Consider the following 22,882-nt stretch of genomic DNA (forward strand, 5'->3'; position numbering starts at 1 on the left):
TGGAAGAGTTGGGAGTTTCACACCAGCACTGGGGGTAGCGGGGCTTAACCCCGCTGGTGAACCCAGATTCTGAGCACTCGGGTGCCATTTCACAAGAATGCCCCAATCTTAGATTGCACAGGGAGACCCCCTCCCATACCCCACAGATATTGGGACGCCCGCCCCTCCCCCTCGGCAGCATGTTCCCCTCACCCCCTCCCCAACATGGGTCTCTGGCATCAGTGCCCTCCCAATGAGTCCCCCGACCCGACCCCCAACTTGCGCCCCCCCCACCCCAAACAAGACCACCTTCATGATCCATCCCTGTGTGAACCCCTTCTGCTGTCAGACCACATCTCTCTCCCCACTCAGGCCCCACCCCTTCAGCACTGCTCCAGGCACAGTGGCGGTGCCCAGTTGGCACTGCCGGACACTGCTGGTGTGCCAGTTGAGCCCTGCCGGGTGGACACTGCTCAATGGGCACTGCTTGACAATGCCCCTGACCACCCGAGGGCTTCAGTGGCCTTCGAGCCCCCCCCCCACTCCCACTCCACCTCTCCCGGTGTGACTATCACACCAGGTCTCTGTACGTGGAGGTCAATAGTAATTCTCACCATTATCATGCCATGCCTAAAGGCTGAGTGAATTCCATGTACTGGGCTTTGAATGGGCTATGAATAGTTAACTGTTACATTACATACGTTAATCTGACTCATGCCCTTTCTGGGCACGATGCGGTTTGTGTCATTAGGAAGGGGTGGGAGATTTGTGAACTATTTGGCACCGTGTGCAAGACGGATTTTTAGGAGTGCATGCTATTCTCTGGTACTGGCTACTGACGGCACGGTGAGGTCGGAGAAATTATCTCAGCACAAGAGTTTATCTCACCACATTGAGGATTACAGCAACATCTTCAAGTGCCAGTCAGACAATTATTTTCGAGTAGTTATATCTTATTTCGAGCAGTTGGCCCATTTTAAAATGTCCTTTCCGCGCTCTCTCTCAAATCTATTGTCAGGGGTACTTGTGAAATAAGGGATACTCAATCCAGTTGAAATTAAACACAAGTTAATCATACATAATCCACGAAACAAGGGAGGGAGATGAAAGAAATGCTGATTGAATGTAGGGGAATGTCTTTCAACTTCTGTACAGTGTTGCATTGTTATAAATGGGGCATTCGACTGTAATCCATTTGAATAAACCAAGTGGTATCACTGCATACAATTCAAAAGGTGATGTATCATTTACCATTATGCTATTGTATCGAATAATAAAGCACACCAATTGTGGCGATGCTTGGGTAACGTAAAGCGAAATGCAGACAAGTGAAACAGCTCAGCCACACTGATACAGATTACAAAAATACAAATAGATACATTAGATTGCATGGCAATCAACTGTTCATTTCATAGAAATGATAAAGAAACATCCTACTTCTATCTTATCCACACCATCAGAAAATCACAGATTTAGATGTCGATAAGGGTTGTTCCCTCAGAGCAATGAGTTATTGCCTTAAGAGAGACAACATGGCAATATTCTAAGCTGATGATAACATAGGCTAATATATAAATAACACAAATAATGTAGACAAACTGAAAACCTGAGTATAAGTAGAAAGCTGTAAAATAATCCTTTTCTTTTTGTAGGAAGCCTGCACTTCCAATTCAAAATGTTAATCGGTAGGATAAAGTCAACTTTGCAACTTTGCGGTTTGAACTCTCCTCCCTCAGAAATGTCCTTGAAGAAAAGTCAGTCCAGCCTCTCTTAACTCTCATCAATATTGTTGTTGGGAATGTAGCTAATGGTGGCCCTACTGGCGGACAAAATTCATATGACATTTCTCTGTCAATCATTTTAACAAAGCATGGCCATTTTGACCCATTTTAAATGGACCAGTTAAAGATCACACTTTGGAATGCCATACAAAATGCATGTAATATTTGTTCATTAAAAGCACTTTATGCGCAGTAACTGCTGTACCTGTAGCAAAGTATTTAGTTGTCTGGGTAACACATTTGTACACACGGAATTCGGAACACTCTGGCCATTGATGAAGGTTCTGTAAGCTGCTGCTGCTGAACGTGTGCTGACAAGGAATTGCAACACTTTTCTTGGTGAGCCCCTACCCAAACTTAATCATTCAACAATATTAATGGAGCATTGAACGACAATTCAGCAATCAGTGAAATTCCTTAGCCACGGCGTTTTAGGATTCCTGAAACTGAATCCAGCGTAGAATGGTGAGAACATAGGAGGCCATTCTGTCCATGGCAGCTCTCAGCAAGAGGAACCTAACTATTCCCACTGCCCATTCCTTCCTGGTGGTCCTGATTTTTCTGCTTTTTGGAAGGGAAGTGGACGTGCAAATGAGAGCTAGGATTGAAACAGTGTCCTCCCTGGATAGGCAGCGCAACCCAGATTCTAACCACTTGCTGCGTTAAAAAGCTTCTCCTCATGTCGCCTTTGATTCCTTTTCCCTTCGCTCCCAACAATGGGATGAATTCTCAATGACCAACACTGACTGGGCAGGTATACACTGGGCGTTAAATGTTGCTTTTCCTTTGGACATTTGGGTAAAATTTAATAATTGAACATAATCATTCGTTGCAGTGGTTCACTGAACTCTGCTATTCCCACCCTATCAACTGAATTAGAAGTATTTCATTGGCTCCAAAGAACTTTGTGACACCCTGAGATTGTAATGGGGCTATCTAAATGCAAATTCTATCTTTCTCTGGAATTATGAGTTTCATGACATCAGGGATAAACTTGCACTTATGTTTGAGGGTAAAGTTAAATTGTTCCAGTGCTTTGTTGGATGGGACACTGATGTGTTAAAGTACATTGGTCGCTAAATCTGAGAATTTCCACATCAGTGCATGTTAAAATATTCCTAATATAAGGTACATGTTCATTCCGCAGGAGTGAGGGTGGCGGGACTGAGCCAAGTCCAGGTTGGGGCTACATCCCTAAAGTGTAGCATTTCGAAGGTTTGACCCCGAGCCAGCTCTTCCTTTCTTCAGGAGATACCGGACCTATAAGAAGATGAAGCTGTCACAAAAAGCTCAAAATCACAGATGAAATTAAACTTTACAGTGTTTTAAAAAATAACAAGCAAATCAATATTCCAGTGCACCACTGCCATCAATGTAGGGAGGATAGGGGTGCCCGGTGGCACCGTGGTTAGCACTGCTGCCTCACAGCACCAGGGGCCCGGGTTCGATTCCGGCCTTGGGTCATTGTGCAGACTCCACACAGACATTCTCCTCGTGTGTGCTTGGGTTTCCGTCGGGTGCTCTGGTTTCCTCCCACAGCCCAAGGATATGTGGGTTAGGTTGACTGGCCATGCTAAATTTCCCTTAGTGCCAGGGGGATTAACAGGGTAAATATGTGCGGTTACGGGAATAGGGCCTGGGTGGGATTGTGGTCGGTGTAGGTTTGATAGGCCAAATGGCCTCCTTGTGTACTGTAGGGATTCTATTATTCTATGATAGCAAAAGGCTGTCTAGACCAGCCGTGTGATCCTGATCTGTGCTGTCATCAAGGAGGCCAGCCAGCTCCTTGCATTTTGTAAGGTGAATTTGCCTTTATTGGTTTAATGGATGCCTGCACATAGAATCATAGAATCCTATAGTGCAGAAGGAGGCCATTTGGCCCATCAAGTCTGCACCGACCACAATCCCACCCAGGCCCTATCCCCATAACCCCATGCATTTACCCTAGCTTTTCCCCCTGACACGAAGGGATAATTTAGCATGGGCAATCCACCTAACCTGCACATCTTTGGACTGTTGGAGAAACCGGAGTGCCTGGAGGAAACCCACACAGGCACGGGGAGAATGTGCAAACTCCATGCAGACAGTGACCCAAGCCAGTAATTGAATCCAGGTCCCTGATACTGTGAGGCAGCAGTGCTAACAACTGCGCCATCGTGCTAGCCTAGTGAGCAGCAGGATGGGCTGCTGGAAGTCTAGCAAGGCCACCGTATTTAAAACGTTTGCTGGGAAATGATGATGCATTTATGGGGTGGAAGAATAATTTTGATGCTGTGCCAGAGAGTGATTGCCGTTGTTTCCAGAATCCTGGAGGTGGACCTTCAGGAAATGTGCGGCTGTGGAAATGCTGGGCAACCGCATTCACTTGCCAAGAAAGATTTGGACCTGCTATGTGAGATGGCGGGGGAGGGCAATGCCCCTCTTTTGCTGTGGAAGGCTAACCCAGCGTCAAAACAGTTGTGCAGGCTGCCAGGACAGAGGCTGCAGAGATAAGGTGAATTCAATCTTGCCCTAACTATGGAGTTGGATGGGAGGGGGGTGTGGTTGGGGGGAGATAAATGAAGACGACAGTTTCTGCTTACTGGGAGCAATGGCACTCACGTTGGAACACCTCGGGGTGAAATTCAACATCACTGGGGATGCAGAAGGTCCAACAGTAGATTAATCATTGGTTTATAGACTCTGCCTTACTTGTCCTTTCATTGAGGGCCGTCTTGGGTGCGTAACACGTGACCAGTTTGCAATTGCTGAATTCCACTCGCGGTGTAACAGCTGGGGAACAGCACGCATGGCACAAGACATCACTCCCTCCGAGAGATTGCTTGCAAAGTTAAGGGAGCAACCTTTCCAAATATGCACTCTTACATTGCCAAAGTAATTTGTGACACACACACACAAAGTGGCACGGTGTGCTGACAATACACAGATATCAGAAGCAAATTCCTCACCAAGAATCAACAAGAATGGCTGGAATTCTCCAACCTCGTCCACGATTCTCCAGTCCCGCTGCCGCGAATAGAGATTTGTCTGAGCGCCAAATTCTCTGTCCTCGCTGGCAGTTATGGCGGGGGTGTGCGAGGTTGGAGAATTTGGTTTCCTCTGGCTCTCCTGCCAAAGCTGTAGTGGAATGCGCAGCTCGGTGCCTCATTACTTGCTGCACTGGAAAGCACTCACTCAAGGATCGAAGTGTTACGGTGGCACAGTGGTTAGCACTGCTGCCTCACAACACCAGAGGACCCGATTCGATTCTGCACGTTCTCCCTGTGTCTGCGTGTCCGGGTGCTCCGGTTTCCTCCCACAGTCCAAAGATGTGCGGGTTAGGTGGATTGGCCGTGCTAAATTGTCCTTTAGTGTCCGAAAGATTAGCAGGGTAAATACGTGGCATTATGGGGATAGGGCCTGGGTGGGATTGTTGTTGGTGCAGACTTGATGGGCCGAATCACCTTCTGCACTGGGGGGGATTCCATGGAAGGCTCCCATGGTACCATTTTGAAGTGGGGGGGGGGTTACCCTGGTACGGCACGGTTGGCACAGTGGTTAGCACTGCTGCCTCACAGCGCCAGGGACTCAGGTTCGATTCCCGAATTGGGTGCCTGTGTGGAGTTTTCACGTTCTCCCTGTGTCTGTGTGGGTTTCCTCCGGTTTCCTCCCACAGTCTGAAAGACGTGCAGGTTAGGTGCATTGGCCATGCTAAATTCTCCCTCAGTGTACGTGAACAGGAGTGTGGGGACCAGGGGATTTTCACAGTAACTTGCAGTATGAATGTAAGCCTACTCGTGACTAATAAATAGACTTAACTGAACTTAGGATGTGACGTAGAACAGCAGTGATCATTGCAAGGAATGGAAGAATATTCTTTAAAAGAAACCAACAAAGAGACCAATCACACTTGAGTTCTATCTCACCCGGTCTCCTTGTTCCCCCGGTTGCACCAGATGAATGGGTTGGTCGTTTTCCAGGTTCCGAATGCTGGGGTCTGCTCCATGATATAAAAGCAGTTTAATTATTCTCTCCTGATTCCTCTCATTTTGCAGACCAGCGGCCATGTGCAAAGCTGTGTTACCGTGAGCCTGGTGGAAAGTGGGAATTAAAACATTTGTTGAGATCCCAACGTTTGCACCTCCTTCTTCCTCACCACAATTTCCCTGCCTTTTTAAGCCATTTTGCCCTTTTCTTTACAACCTCCCGGTTGAAAACGGGGCCGGCACTGGGCGGCACAGTGGTTAGCACTGCTGCCTCACAGCGCCAGGGACCCGGGTTCGATTCCGGCCTCGGGCCACTGTGCATGTGCGGAGTCTACACGTTCTCCCCGCGTCTGCGTGGGTTTCCTCTGGGTGCTCCGGTTTCCTCCCACAGTCCAAAGATGTGCGGGATAGGTGGATTGGCCGTGCTAAATTGACCCTAGTGTCAGGGGGATTAGCAGAGTGGATGTGTGGGGTTACGGGAATAGGGCCTGGGTGAGATTGTGGTTGGTACAGACTTGATGGGCCGAATGGCCTTCTTCTGTGCTGTCGGGATTCTATGAGCACTTCTATGATCACGCTCCTTCCCCTCAAACAACAGGAACCATAAAATTAAGTATGACCCCTTAAAACAAGGTGGTTGATTGTAACTTCTGGTGATGGTACAAAGGAGAGAGAGATATCAGATTCGCAGCTTATTAGTACTGATCTCTCCAAAATTCCCCCCCCCATGCTAAAGAAAACTGAAGGACGGTGATTATTGGGCAACCAATCCCATTCCATCCCTTTTTATACTAGGCGATGGCCTAGTGGTATTATCGCTAGACTATTAATCCAGAAACTCAACTAATGTTCTGGAGACCCGGGTTTGAATCCCACCACAGCAGATGGTGGAATTTGAATTCAATAATAAAAAAAATAAGTGGAATTAAGAATCTACTGATGACCATGAAACCATTGTCGGAAAAACCCATCTGGTTCACTAATGTCCTTTAGGGAAGGAAATCTGCCGTCTTACCTGGTCTGGCCTACATATGACTCTAGAGCCACAACAATGTGGTTGACTCTCAACTGTTCTCTGGAATGGCCTTGCAAGCCACTCAGTTTCAAGGGCAACTAGGGATGGGCAATAAATACTGGCCAACCAGTGACGCCCATGTCCCACAAATGATTAAAAATAATTAAAAGGTAGCCTTAACCATGAGTTGTCTCAGCTTTAACTTCCAGATATTTAAAAACAGATGCCCCGTAATTACTCTGTTCAATATCAGTATAAACATGCTTAATGCACTCACATGAAATTACTTGTCCTGGTATTTTAATTGAGGTAATAACATGTTTGCAATAAATGGCAGATAAAGTCATGTCAGATTAAACATTCATATCATTCCTCACCTGCCATATACTCCAGGCTAGAGATAGATCTACCGATAAGCATTTGTAAATCAGAATCTTTTTAAGATTAAGAAATAAATCTTGTGCAATCACGCCCAGAATCATCAATAGGAACTATCCCGTTCATCTTTCTAGGGAGGTGTAGGTCCGATTTAGTGTGAGTACAGGGATGGTGGAGCAAGGGATTCACACTTGGTTTTAATCCCAGCTATGCTACTGTAGACAATGCCAAGTAGTAGATGGTTCTTTTCCAATAAGGGCAAAGTAAAATGGAAGTTGACTCGGAGGAAGTAATCAGGTTTCATGCCAGAGAAATGCATGGAAATATGATGGAGAAGACAACAAGGTGACTTTTTGTGTGTGTGGGTTTCTTATCTGCTCCAGGATTTATGCCAGTTTATAATAACCTGTAGTGACATGTTGGTCTATCATCTTAGCCAACAATGCTCCTACAAGAAAAAAAATGACTGGAACTGGTTATCATTCTCATCTCCAATGTTGTGCGGGTGGATTGGCTATGTTAAATTGCCCTGTAGCATCCAAAGGTGTGTATGTTCGGTGGATTAGCCATGGTAAAATTGTCCATTAGTGTCCAAAGATGTGTAGGTTGGGAGGATTAGTGGGTTCAATATTCGGGGTTATGGGTGTAGGGCAGAGGTGGGCCTCGATAAAGGTGCTCTGTCGAGGAGTCGGTGTATGCTGGATGGGCTGAATGGCCTTCTTCTCCACCGTACGGATTCTATGATTACTACTGATGTAATAACTCAATTTACACTTCCAGCCAATACTTTATATCTAACTTATCATCGACCTTGAGTATCTGGAATAGAAATTTCTCAGTAGCACCTTAATTCGGAGCACAGGTAGCAACTTGAAACTGCATGTGGCTTTCGATGTTAAAGTTTCGAGCTGTCTGTAATTCACACATGATACACACATGTTGTCAAACATGCAGTCGGGAAAGCTTTGCAATTTTTGACCTGACTGATACTGATGCCATAAAAATGCATTAATGAATCAGGAGGTAAAATCCAGAGCTCAGTGAGAGTTTGTTAAACAAAAAACTCTTTTAAATGTTCAATATAAAACACTCAAAAAATGACATTGTTTCCTGTTGCTGTTATGATTCTTCATATAATTTGACACCTGCTTAAGCCAACTTGAATTCTTCCAGTACTGCTATTTAGCCTGAGTGCTTTATTAAAGTTTATTTATCAGTCACAAGTAGGGTTACATTAACACTGCAATGCAGTTACTGTGAAAATCCCCTAGTCGCCACACTCCGGCATCTGTTTGGATACACTGAGGGAGAATTTTTGCATGGCCAATGCACCTAACCAGCATGTCTATGAACTGTGGGAGGAAACCGGAGTACCCGGAGGAAACCCACGCAGACACGGAGAGAATGTGCAGACTCCACACAGAAAGTGACCCAAGCCGGGAATCGAACCTAGGTCCCTGGCGCTGTGAGGTACGTAGCTGTCATAGAATCCCTGCAACGCAGAAGGAGGCCATTTGGCCCATCCAGCAAACACTGACACCAATCCCACCCCGTAACCCCATGTATTTAACCCGCAAATCCCCCTGACACTAAGGGGCAATTTAGCATGGCCAATCAACCTAACTCGCACATCTTTGGAGTGTGGGAGGAAACCAGAGCACCCGGATGAAACCAATGCAGACACGGGGAGAATGTGCAAACTCTGCACAGACAGTGGCCCAAGGCTGGAAATGAACCCGGGTCCCTGGCGCTGTGAGACAGCAGTACTACCGTGCCACCCCAATGAGCTGAAATATATTTGGGCACAGGAATCCATGGAACAAGAAAATTTGGACGTAGCGTAATTTCTGTCTTTAGCAGAGGGTATTTGCTGAGTGCCATTACACAGCAAGTTCCAGCCCCTGTATGAACAAAATTATGAATAAGCTACCTGAGGAACTAAGGAACTGTTGACCAGTTCCTCAGACTGCGGGCATTGCCCAGACAAGAATAAATCATATGGAATTGTGTAGAGGACCTAGACCTGCCCAAAACCTGACTTTAATCCCTGCATGATTCTTTCTGTTTATTAGATCAATGCTTCTTTTAAATCTCCAAGATCATCCATTCACTGTGGAGGTTATTGAAGATTTCTGAAATTTCCTTTAATATAATCGTAAGTAACTTTGGAGCACATGCCATTAAGTTAGTCCGATGGATCACAACTGTGGCTCAGTGTGTAAAACTTGTGCTACTGGAGATGGAAGTTTGTGGATTCAAATCCAGTTTGAGAGGCTTGAACACAAAGTCTAAGCCAGCAGTGCCCAGGGAGTACTGGACTGTAAAATGTTCTGTCTTTCAAATAAGGGCACAACTCCACCTGCCCTCTTGGATGGATGCAAAAAGATTCTATGGTATTACTTAGAAGAAGAGTTGGGGAGTTCTTCTTTGTGTCTGGCCTATATGAATCCTTCAACTTTTCTTCATTCATTCATGGGATATGGCATCGTTGGCTGGCCAGTTTTATTGCCCATTCCTATTGCTCATCTAACATCATTAAAAACAGAAAATGAGTCATAGCAACATAGAAACTAGAAGCAGGAGTAGGCCATTCGGCCCTTCAAGCCTGTTCCACCATTCAGTTTGATCATAGCTAATCAAATTCAATATCCTGATCCCACCTTCACCCCACATTCCTTGATCACTTCAGCCCCAAGAGCTATATCTAATTTCTTCTTGAAATCACACATTTTGGCCTCAACTACTTTCTGTGGTCCTGAATTCCCCACATTCTCCACTCTCTGGGTGAAGAAATTTCTCCTCGCCTCAGTCCTAAAAGGTTTTTTGATTTGATTTGATTTATTATTGTCATGTATTGGTATACAGTGAAAAGTATTGTTTCTTGCGTGCTATACAGACAAAGCATACCGTTCATAGAGAAGGAAAGGAGAGAAATCTGAAACAAAAACAGAAAATGCTGGAAAAACTCAGCAGGTCTGGCAGCATCTGTGGATAGAGAAACAGAGTTAACAGGTGGGATTTTTTGGCCTCACTCTCCTGAAATCAGAAAACCCCGCCTGAGGTCAACAGACCTTTCCATGGTCTGCCCCTCGCCCGCTCCAATTCCCATGATGGGCGGGACGGTAAAATTTGCCCTAACATTTCCAATCTTCTTCTGAACTCTGTTTCTCTCTCCACAGATGCTGCCAGGCCTGCTGAGTTTTTCCAGCATTTTCTGTTTCTGCTTCAAGAACACCTCTTTGGTTATAAATTGGTTTAGGATGTCCTGAGATCATGAAAGAGACGATATCAATGCAAAATCTTTTGTTCTTCCCTCAGATAAAATAAAATGTCTTGCTGATGGAGTTCAAAAGGAAACTGACACTACTTTGATTTCAAAATGGGCATAAACAAAAAGGTTTTGCACTGAACCTGATGCCTTTATCGGGGGTGGTGGATCTTCCATGCCAGGTTTCATGGCAGCAGGTTGAAAGCCGACCCCATTGCCCCTGGAGTAAAATGAACATGGGGCAGTTTCAACTCAGTCCCTAAGTCAATGCATTGCACAAAGCAGCCCTCCACTTGGCCCAGATAAGCAGTCCCACTTATAAAAATAGCTGGGAAGCCTAGATTCAGGCAAGAGAAAATAGGAACATAGGAAGAGGAGTAGGCCATTCAACCCCTCGAGCCCACTCAATACGATCATGGCTGATCTGTGGCCTAGCTCCATGTTCCTGCCCTAAGCCCTTGGTACCCGTGCTCAATACAAATGTGTCTATCTCAGACTTTAACCTAACAATTGAACCAGCTTCCAGCATCATTTGAGGAAGAGAATTCCAAACATAACCCTATTCCCATAAATCTCCCGTTGTGCTAAATTTTGGATTAGACGGTACCCAAGGTTACACATTCACTCATTAAGATCATCATTAAATTGGCGTTAATCAGATCAGACTTGTTCCATTTTAAGGATGCATTGACGAAGAGTACCATGTAATACTGCACATTAATGTCAACAACTCAAATGTTTTGATAGTAAACTGATGCATTCCAATCCATAATGAGCCTTTCTCCACAGATCCTGTTACTGGTTTCAAGTACACTGGATTTGTTCCAGTCAATAGATAGTTCTATTTGTACAGATCTGATTACCACTCCTTTAACATTCTAGATTAGTGCCAATCTTTAATGGAACCCGTCCCCACAGGCTGATCGTACACACCCTTCATCTCTCTGTTCTTTTTCTGGGACCCCGTGTTGCTGGAGTTTCATGTTTATACTTTCTTGCATATACATGTTCCAAAAATGAACCAGTTTATCCATAATCAGCCAACACGATACACAAACACGCTTCACACTGCCCCCATTCTGTTATTGAAACAACTGTATTTCCTGTGAGAACAAGCTTTCCATGGAACCAGCAAATAGGTGGAAGAATTACTCCGATGGGTAGCTATTGCAGATATGCAGGCATGGTGGCACAGTGGTTAACACTGCTGCCTCATAGCACAAGGGACCCTTTTTTACCCAATCTCTTATGAGTGATTGGTTTTGTACAATAAATAAGTCTATGGTATCATCATTATAGCAACATGACAGAAATAAGTAATAATTTAGTATGGTGGCACAGTGGTCAGCACTGCTGCCTCACAGCGCCAGGGACCCAGGTTTGATTCCCAGCTTGAGTCACTCTCTGTGTGGAGTCTGCACGTTCTCCCCGTGTCTGCGTGGGTTTCCTCTGGGTGCTCCGGTTTCCTCCCACAGTCCAAAGACATGCTGGTTAGGTGCATTGGCCGTGCTAAATTCTCCCTCAGTGTACTCAAACAGACACCGGAGTGTGGCAACTAGGGGATTTTCACAGTAACTTCATTGCAGTGTTAATGTAAGCCTACTTGTGACTAATAAATAAATAAACTTTAAACTAAACATTTATGAAGAATTTCTATGAGCAATATCCTACACTCTAAAAGAGGTTTGCAGCTTTTACCATGTTCCTCCACTGAGTGATTAGAGCAATCATTCCCTTTTTATTCTTTACCTTATTCATATTAAAAGGAAAAGAGAGTTATAAAAATAAATACTAATCGTACTAAGGTGGAAAGTATCAGAAATTCACAGGACAGTGAGTATTTGGAACATGGAGATATGCTTTTGGATGAAGAGTAAAGAGTGACATAAATTAATAAAGCTGTTAAAAATACCATATCCCTCAGTTTTAAGGTTTATTTATAAAGTTTATTTATTAGTGTCGCAAGTGGGCTTACATTAACACTGCAATGAAGTTATGGTGAAAATCCTCTCATTGCCACACTCCGGCGCCTATTCGGGTACACTGAAGGAGAATTTAGAATGGCCAATGCACCTAACTGGCATGTCTTTCGGATTATGGGAGGAAACCGGGTTGCAATTTAATGGCTTCCAAGGACTTCAACACCCACTAAATAATGCTTCACTCCTAAAATTATGCCAGTTAATGAAAGTATTCCCGAAACAGTATAATTAAATTGAGATATTAAACCGTTTCAGCATCCAGCCCATATATTATTGTGTCAATCTGAGCACAGTATAGATTTATCTATTTCAAATAGGCATGCTTAAACAAATATCACAAACCTTCATGTTGACAAATTCAGGTGACCTGGTGCCACTCAGCTTCAGAAAGTAATCCAACAGCAAGAGGTTTCCTCCCTGAACTGTGAGGTGTGCCACTGTTTTATTGCTTTTCACGTCCTGTTTACATAAAGCAAAACAGTTAAAATATGCATTTGCATTCCAAAACTGCCAGTGAGGCCTTTACCCAAATAGGACTTGCAATGTATCAGGAGCTCAGAACTTGCATCCAGGTGTACGCTTTACCTTTCATTTGGCCACTTTTGGGCTTGGTGAGTTTGCTGGCCCTCCATTATTTGTCTCTGATGAAAGGCAGATGGCAGGCCCCATGATGGCTACCGTCTGCCTTAGCCATGCCACTGGCAGGCAGCTCCCACGCCCTGGTAATACTCTGTCCCACTGGGTGTTGAGCTTGCCTCCTGTCCAATTAGGGCATTAACATTTCAAAAATGGCACAGTTGTGGTGCAGGAAGACAACCCAGAAATTATCCAGGCATCGCTTATAAAACCCATAGAGTCTACACACAGAGACAGGTCTTTCAGTACGGTGGCAAAGTGGTTAGCACTTCTGCCTCACAGCGCCAGGATCCTGGTTCGATCCCGGCTTGGGTCACTGTCTGTGCAGAGTCTGCATGTTGTCCCCGTGTCAGTGTGGGCTTCCTCCGGGTGCTCTGGTTTCCTCCCATAGTCCAAAAGACGTGCTGGTTAGGTTCATTGGCCATGCTAAATTCTTCCTTGGTATACCCGAACAGGTGCCGGAATTTGGCAGACTTGGGGATTTTCACAGTAACTTCATTGTGGTGTTAATGTAAGCCTACTTGTGACACTAAGAATAAATAAACATTTAAGGCAGAGATAGACTTTTTTTGGTCTCTCAGCAAACCAAGGGATATGAGGAGTGCGCAGGAAAGTGGCGTTGCAGCCCAAGATCAACGATGATCGTGCTCAGTGATAGGGCAGATTCAATGGGCCTTATAGTCATCTACTCCTCCTATCTCTTGAGCTCAGGAAGAAAATTCCTTTTGCTTCTGGCATTGGTGGAAATATATAGTAATAAAAGTGTTCGGGCAAAACATTCTTATATAAATAAGTAGTAATGGAATAACGCACCCGCTTATTTGAAGGAACTGCGGAGAAAGTTAATCAAACTGTACTTTGATTCGAGAAACAAGTTACCTGGCTGGTTATTAGGGCTCCCATTTCGATTAGTAGCCTGATGCAGGACTGCAGTTGTTCAGCTTTGTACTGTAGCTCATCCTGCCTCTGTGACACCAGGATATGATCATAGTATAGTTCCCGAAAGACAGAGTTATGAGAAATGACGGCACAATGCAGAGGAGTAAGTCCTGAAACACAAGGGAAATCAAAATATCACCCGGTGGCAGACAGGCTAGCAACAAATGGTTTTTGTTCTTTGCTTCTGAATAATTATTTATTACACAACTGATTTTGTGTCGGAGAAGTACTTTTGTAGGCTTTGATTAAGGCTTCCCTCAGGTTTTCTACATAAACATTGTATCATTAATAATTAGGCAGCCAAGTTTGAAACCTTGTCGAGTCAATGTTGACCTTGGGTCATTTCAGGTAAGGACACATTCGTTCACTGATTCTTGTTATCTTATGTTTCATAGGATTGTTTGAGGGATATTCGCACGGTTATTTCGAAGTAGGACAGCTGGTTGTTTGGCTAAGACACAGACCACGATTGTTGGAGGTTGTTTATGAGAACAAGGACAGTTAGGAAAAGGGTACGTTTCTAAGGAAAGCGTGATTATTGGAACATTCTTGGATCGGAACCAGACACGCTCAAGACAAGTCCCACACACCCAAGGAACTGAAATGTGACCTTACGTGCAAAATAATCTCGGATGTAACAGGCCTCACTGGACAATGAGCCCATTTACTATCGAGACATAAACGGGAAACATTATCTTACTTTGATAGCATTGACAACGTTCCGATGAGACAGGGGGGTGTTGGTAGGGTACGGGAACCGTGGTGCACGAAGGTTGTGATGAACCTGGTGAATAAGAAAAGAGAGGCGTACAGAAGGTTCAGAGAGCTAGGAGGTGTTAAGGATTTAGAGGAGTATACGGGATGTAGGAAGGAGCTTAAGAAGGAAATTAGGAGAGCGAGAAGGGGTCATGAGAAGGCCTTGGCGGGTAAGATTAAGGAGAATCCCAAGGCTTTCTACAAATATGTCAAGAGTAAAAGGATGAGATGTGAAGGCATAGGACCCTTAAAAGGTGAAGGGGGAAAAGTTTGTGCGGAACCGTTAGAAATGGCGGAGCTGCTTAATGAATACTTTACCTCGGTATTCACGGTGGAAAGGGATCTGGGTGGTTGTACTGCTGGTTTGCGGTGGACAGAAAGGATCGAGCATGTGGACATAAAGAAAGAGGATGTGTTGGAACTATTGAATGGCATCAAGGTTGGTAAGTCGCCGGGACCGGATGGGATGTACCCCAGGTTACTGTGGGAGGCGAGGGAGGAGATTGCGGAGCCTTTGGCGATGATCTTTGCATCGTCGATGGAGACGGGAGAGGTTCCGGAGGATTGGGGGATTGCAGATGTGGTCCCTATATTCAAGAAAGGGAACAGGGACAGCCCGGGAAATTACCGACCGGTGAGTCTAACCTCAGTGGTTGGTAAGTTGATGGAGAGGATCCTGAGAGACAGGATTTATGATCATCTAGAGAAGTTTAGTATGATCAAAAGTAGTCAGCACGGCTTTGTCAAGGGCAGGTCGTGCCTTACGAGCCTGGTTGAGTTCTTTGAAAATGTGACCAAACACATTGACGAAGGAAGAGCGGTGGATGTGGTCTATATGGACTTCAGCAAGGCGTTCGATAAGGTCCCCCATGCAAGACTTCTTGAGAAAGTGAGAGGGCATGGGATCCAAGGGGCTGTTGCCTTGTGGATCCAGAACTGGCTTGCCTGCAGAAGGCAGAGAGTGGCTGTGGAGGGGTCTTTCTCTGCATGGAGGTCAGTGACCAGTGGAATGCCCCAGGGATCTGTTCTGGGACGCTTGCTGTTTGTCATTTTCATAAATGACCTGGATGAGGAAGTGGAGGGATGGGTTGGTAAGTTTGCTGACGACACCAAGGTAGGTGGTGTTGTGGATAGTTTGGAGGGATGTCAGAAGTTGCAGCGAGACATAGATAGAATGCAAGACTGGGCGGAGAAGTGGCAGATGGACTTCAACCCGGATAAGTGTGTGGTGATCCATTTTGGCAGATCCAATGGGATGAAGCAGCAGTATAATATGAAGGGTACCATTCTTAGCAGTGTAGAGGATCAGAAGGACCTTGGGGTCCGGGTCCATAGGACTCTTAAATCGGCCTCGCAGGTGGAGGATGCGGTCAAGAAGGCGTACGGCGTACTGGCCTTCATTAATCGAGGGATTGAGTTTAGGAGTCGGGAGATAATGCTGCAGCTTTATAGGACCCTGGTTAGACCCCACTTGGAGTACTGCGTGCAGTTCTGGTCACCTCATTACAGGAAAGATGTTGAAGCCATTGAAAGGGTGCAGAGGAGATTTACAAGGATGTTGCCTGGATTGGGGGGCATGCCTTATGAGGATAGGTTGAGGGAGCTTGGTCTCTTCTCCCTGGAGAGACGAAGGATGAGAGGTGACCTGATAGAGGTTTACAAGATGTTGAGAGGTCTGGATAGGGTAGACTCTCAGAGGCTATTTCCAAGGGCTGAAATGGTTGCTACGAGAGGACACAGGTTTAAGGTGCTGGGGGGTAGGTACAGAGGAGATGTCAGGGGTAAGTTTTTCACTCAGAGGGTGGTGGGTGAGTGGAATCGGCTGACGTCGGTGGTGGTGGAGGCAAACTCGTTGGGGTCTTTTAAGAGACTTCTGGATGAGTACATGGGATTTAATGGGATTGAGGGCTATAGATAGGCCTAGAGGTGGGGATGTGATCGGCGCAACTTGTGGGCCGAAGGGCCTGTTTGTGCTGTGGCTTTCTATGTTCTATGTTCTAAATGACACTCTGATAGACCAGGCTAAAAACTATAAATCAAGTTTATGAGGGAGAAGCAAGATTAACAGAAGCAAAAACAAAGGAAATAACAGATCAGCTTGTTGCACTACCTGAATTAACAATAGCCTATTTTGAAGCAATAATATTTCAATACTCTAGCACCCCTTGACACTAACCTTTTTGATTTGGACTAGGTATCTGAGAGGGAACATATGAGGTGAGATGAAGTCCTACAGAGTTCTTATTATAATCGTGATTGAGTAAAAGCCTATCATATTTCTTTAGTTGCAAACCTGTTCTGGCTCTAGAACGGTCAGTCAAAAGAGAATCTAGAGATGGTATAGAGAAGCCTCTTAAGAACAATGTTGAAACATTTACCCACATTCTGGGCAAAGCATATTTGTGAGGTCTGATAGCAGGCCCACAACCCGGCCTCAACTGACCCTGCCTCCACCGCACTCTTAGGCAGTGCATTCCCGATTCTAATCACCACTTGTTACATGAGAAGATTTTCCTCAGGGTGCCATTGCTTCTTTTGCAAGTTACCTGGTATCTGTTCCCAGCAACGGAAACAGCTTTTCCCCATCAATCCTATCCGACATCTGATGATTTTGAAAACGTCTATCAAATCTCCCCTCGACCTTTTCTTCCCCAAGAAGAACAGTCCCAACATTTCCCATCTTCCTGCGTAACTGATATTCTTCATCGCTGGAATCATTCTCGAGAATTTTTTCTGCACAGTCGCTAGTGCCTTCACGGCCTTGACCTCTCCGGAACAGCCTCTCTCTCCAGCACTGCAGTGTTTTCCTTAATCAATACTGCCATGTCTTCTCCTTTTTCTTCCTTTCCTATCTTTCCTGAACACCTTGTAGAATCCATAGAATCCCTACAGTGCAGCAGGAGGCCATTCAGCCCATCGAATTTGCACTGACCACAATCCCACCCAGGCCCTATCCCCATAACCCCACATATTTACCCCGCTAATCCCCTGACATTCGGGTCAATTTACAGTGACCAATCAATCTAACCCACACATCTTTGGACTGTGGGAGGAAACCAGAGCAGCCGGAGGAAACCCACGCAGACACGGGGAGAACGTGCAAACTCCACACAGGCAGTCACCGAGGCTGGAATTGAACCCGGGTCCCTAGCACTGTGAGGCAGCAGTGCTAACCACTGTGCCACCGCGCTGCCCTTGTATTCAGGAATATTTAACTCCAGGGATATTTAACACCCAGTCTTTCCCTTCTTTAAGTCAGGTCTCTGTTTCCATCGCAACATCATATTTCCACATGATTAGCCATGTCTGCAATGCACCAATCTCATTGGCCACACTCCATGAATTCACATACATGCACTGTAAGGTTATTTTAGACTTTATCACTATGCTCATTGACATTCAAATTGCCTCAGGACCCTACTGAGTACCTTGAATTACATGGGCTAAGTTTTTCTATTCTTTCATGAGATGTGGGCGTGGCTGGCTTGGCCAGCATTTGTTGGCCATTCCTAATTGGCCCTGAGAAGCTGGTGGTGAGCCACCATCTTGAACCATAGTTCTTGCCAGGTGTAGGCACACCCAGAATGCTGCTGGGACGGGATTTCCAGAATTTTGAGTCAGCAACAGTGAAGGAATGGTGATTATGGTTCTCAGACAGGATGGTGTGCGTCTTGGAGGCGTAATTACTGATGGTGCTCTACCTTGAAGGACAAGGGTCTACTGCCCTTGTCCGTCAAGGTGGTAGAGGTTGGAAGATGCTGGTGAAGCTCCAACAATGTGGACCCAGATGCCAGTGGGAACAACATGTTAGCGGCGCACCACTATTTTCATCTCACTATACCTACCAATCTATTGCTGTTCACATAGGTAAGGGTGGGCCGGAGGTGAATGTGAATCACCCTCTGTGAATCATGAGTATGTGTCAGAATTTCACCGCCTCGCCCACCCGAGGCTTGTAAGCTCCCGCCCGAGGCCAGTGGAGAATGATGTTCTGCGAGCTCCGCCTGCCCCAATTCTGTGGCGTGTGTGCCAATAAAATTCCAGCCACGGAGTCTGCATCTCTGTAATTGGATGAACGAACTTGCATTTATATGGCGCTCTTCATGAATTTAGGACATGCCAAGGCACAGTGAAGTGTAGTCACCGTTGAAAGGTAGGAAACACAGCAACCTATTTATGCACAGCAAGCTCCCACAAACAACTATGTCCAGATTATCTTTTCCAAGTGATATTAGTTGAGGGATAAATATTGGCCAGGACACTGGGGAGAACTCCTACTCTTATTCAAAATAGTGCTGCAGGATCTTTTACTAAGAAGGCAGCTGGGTCATATTCGGTTCATGTCGTGTCCAAAAGATGGCACCTCAGTATTGTACGGTGGAGTCAGTATAGACTTGGATGCTCAAGTCCCAGTTGTGGAATTTGATCCCAGAACCTCATGACTCACAATCGAGAGTGTTACTCTAAACCACAGCTGATCCGTGAGATAGCGTCGATTTGATGATTAGATTTAGGCACAGTGGCACGGTGGCACAGTGGTTAGCACTGCTGCCTCACAGCACCAGGGACCCGGGTTTGATTCCCGGCTTGGGTCACTGTCTGTGCGGAGTCTGCATGTTCTCCCCTTGTTTGCGTGGGTTTCCTCCGGGTGCTCCAGTTTCCTCCCACAGTCTGAAGGGTGTGCTGGTTAGCCATTGGCCATGCTAAATTCTCCCTCAGTGTACCCAAACAGGCGCCGGAGTGTGGTGACTAGGGGATTTTCACAGTAACTTCATTGCAGTGTGAATGTAAGCCTACTGTGACTGACAATAAATAAAAGAGATTGTTAGGGTTGGGAAAATAGAACTAATGTTGCATTGAATCCAGGTTCTACCTGATCTGGAGGTACTTAATGTGAATATTGTGTGCCTGAAATGGAAACTTCTCCCATTCCCAACTCTGACTACTCCTGTGCTAATAGAATCCTACAGTGCAGAAGGAGGCCGTTCGGCCCATCGAATCTGCACCGACCACAGACCCTATCCCCATAACCCCATTCATTTACCCTAGCTAGTGCTCCTAAGGGGCAATTTGGCATGGCCAGTCCACTTAACCCACACGTCTTTGGACTGGAGGAGGAAACTGGAGCACCCGCAGGAAACCCACACAGACACGGGGAGAACATGCAGACTCCACACAGACAACCACCCGAGGCCTGAATTGAACCCGGGTCCCTGGTGCTGTGAGGCAGCAGTGCTAACCACTGGGCCACCGTGCCGCCCACGCTGTACTGCCAGAGGAGAGCTTCACTTGAATGAGGAGGGTGGTTCTCCGAATCGATGGTATAGAGTTGTAGCTCCACCTTTTATCCACAGTCTCTCTGGACATGTTCCAAGTGTCTGGAGACAAGTAAAGTCAACATCTCGGAGAGCACTCCCAACCGATCTTGTCTGGCTCTCGCTCTATGATCCGATGCCAGAAATCGATTTCCATTCCACCGCACTAACGAGCGCATTATAAGATAAAAGCGAGTGAGGTGTGAAACAACTGTCCGAGTCACAGAGTGGACTTGGCAAAAATGACTGTCCCCCACATGATTTGATTTTGTTTTGTTCTCGGTAACTAATCACCAACCTGGCAGTTATCGCTGAGTACATGGAAATGCTTATCGATATCAGTAGAATGTTACAAATTGCCTTCCCGTGTAACGCACAAGTTAGTTTAATCTATTACAAAGAAACTGATAGTGGAACAGTCTACAATTTACGTACTGTTCCTTGCATAAGGAAGTTAGTTTGAAGGAGTGACCTCAAACTGAAATCCAGAATTTAAAAAAAAAACCCTCTTGTGCTTTTGTTTTGTTAAAATTGCCGATTATTTTTACTTTAGCAACATCATAGATCATAGCATAGAATCCCTACAGTGCAGAAGGAGGCCATTCAGCCCACCAAATCTGCACCGTCCACAATCCCACCCATCCCTATCCCCATAGACCCACATATTTATCCTGCTAGCCCCCTGACACTAAAGGGCAATTTACCACGGCCAATCTACCTAACCAGCACGTCTTTTGGACTTTGGAAGGAAACCGGAGCACACGGAGGAAACCCACGCAGACACGAGGAGAATGTACACAGACAGTGACCCAAGCCGGGAATCGAACCCGAGTCCTTGGCGCTGTGAGGCAGCAGTGCTAACCCACTGTGCCGTCCATGTGCTGTTTCGAATGATCAGAACTAGGTTGTACAACTTGAGGTGAGCTCTGGGTTACTTTAACTTCAACTTGTAGATTTCTATCAGCGTTACCGGCAGAGCCAGGTGTGCTTTCATGTGATTCACAAACTAACTCAGGCCGCACCTTGTCAAAGAACTCTCAGTCCCTCTTATCCAACGACCCAGGTATACTATGATAATTAGAGCAGTCTTAAAGAGGAAATTTTACTTCATAGAAACCACAATGTTGGTAGATGTGAGGTCATCCATTTTGGTAGGAATAACAGCAAGATGGACTATTATTTAAAGGGTACAAAATTTCAGCATGCTGCTGTGCAGAGGGACCTGGGTGTCTTTGTGCAAGAATCACAACGAGTTGGTTTGCAGGTGCAGCAGGTAATTAAGAAGGCAAATGGAATTTTGTCCTTCATTGCTAGAGGGATGGAGTTTATAAACAGCGAGGTTATGTTGCAGCTGTATAAGGTGCTGGTGAGGCCACACCTGAAGTACTGTGTACAGTTTTGGTCTCCTTACTTGAGAAAGGATATACTGGCACTGGAGGGGGTGCAGAGGAGATTCACTAGGTTGATTCTGAAGTTAAGAGGGTTGGCTCATGAGGAGAGACTGAGTAGACTGGGGCTATACTCATTGGAATTCAGGAGAATGAGGGGAGATCTGATAGAAACACATAAGATTATGAAAGGAATAGATAAGCAGGGAAGTTGTTTCCACTGGCGGGTGAAACAAGAACTAGGGGGCATGGCCTCGAAATAATGAGGAGCAGATTTAGGACTGAGTTGAGGATGAACTTCTTCACCCAAAGGGTTATGAATCTGTGGAATTCCCTGCCCAGTGAAGCAGTTGAGGCTACCTCATTGAATGTTTTTAAGGCAAGGATAGATACATTTTTGAACAGTAAAGGAGTAAAGGAAGTGGAGCCGAGTCTACAAAAAGATCAGCCATGATCTTATTGAATGGCGGAACAGGTTTGAGGGGCCAGATGGTCTACTCCTGCTCCCAGTTCTTATGTTTTTACAACACTTAATTTATTCGGTTGTTATTTGAAGGGCTGTTTTTCAGGTTATAAGAAGCAATTTGTAACTGACCCATTACAGAATCAGGTGGCAGGATTTTATGTTGTGCTGGGATTCCTGTCCAGCCCCCAGCCCCCACCCCAGAGCGAAAGATTCGGTGGCGAACACCTCCCCCACTTTGGCGGGTTGTCCTACAGCCCCTTTTCTAACGCTCGGCAGGACGGAGATTGGCTCAGGGCGGAATTTGTGCCCCATCTGGGGAGAAGAGCTCGCCCCTGAGGAGCGCAGGTCGGTCAAATGGCCGACAGCTCCCTGGTCCCCAGCAGTGCCACTGGGAGATGTGGCCAAAGCCGGGATTGCATCCGGTTCCTGCTGGTGGTCATTGCTGGAGCTGGATGGGTGGTGGGAGCGCGGAGGGAGGTAAACTGGCAGGGATTTCAGTGGGGGCCAGACTAAGCTGTGAGTGGGGTGGGGGTGGGGGTGGGGGTGGGGGGTAGGGGTGGGTGGGTTGTAAGAGTAGTGGGTAGGGGGCCAAGATAAACAGACGATTGTTTATCCATCACAGAAGTTAATGATAAGCTACAGAAGTAACAGTATTGAAAATGAAATGCCACTAATGTTATTTATGAAAACTCATTCAGATATCCTGTTTGCCAGGTGAATAGGAATCTTGTATTCAGAGTGTTTAAAAATTGGAGAGTTCCTCAGACATTCTGACCAGCATTCTCTTTTCCACCGACAAAGATCGATTAAGCAGTGATTCGGTTTTCTGCTGAAGCAGAACAGCGGGAAGGTCAGGAATCCAATGTTTAAAATTTCCACTCAGATAAACCTGTGATCCATGTAAAATGTGTGATTAATGAACTGCTGTTTTCATGTCCACCTTGGTGCAATGGCAACATTCTTGTGTCTCACCTCTTTGTGAGAAATCCAAGCCTCAATTCAGAGTTCCAACAT

General features: G+C 45.7%; 1 protein-coding gene across 1 annotated transcript in view; it reads right to left on the minus strand.

The window, feature by feature from the left end:
• Positions 1–2,891: 2,891 nt before the first annotated feature.
• nfkbid (nuclear factor of kappa light polypeptide gene enhancer in B-cells inhibitor, delta) overlaps positions 2,892–22,882 on the minus strand; it is a 159,083-nt gene continuing 139,092 nt past the window's right edge. The window contains exons 11-14 of the mRNA XM_078199151.1: positions 13,884–14,053; positions 12,711–12,827; positions 5,666–5,830; positions 2,892–3,020 (exon numbers count right to left, since the gene is read on the minus strand). Of these exons, the coding sequence (XP_078055277.1) occupies positions 2,955–3,020; positions 5,666–5,830; positions 12,711–12,827; positions 13,884–14,053 (518 nt within the window). The 3' untranslated portion in view covers positions 2,892–2,954. The remainder of the gene's footprint in view (positions 3,021–5,665; positions 5,831–12,710; positions 12,828–13,883; positions 14,054–22,882) is intronic.

Source organism: Mustelus asterias, chromosome 27 (assembly GCF_964213995.1).
Source record: "Mustelus asterias chromosome 27, sMusAst1.hap1.1, whole genome shotgun sequence".
In the NCBI taxonomy this organism is placed as follows: domain Eukaryota; kingdom Metazoa; phylum Chordata; class Chondrichthyes; order Carcharhiniformes; family Triakidae; genus Mustelus; species Mustelus asterias.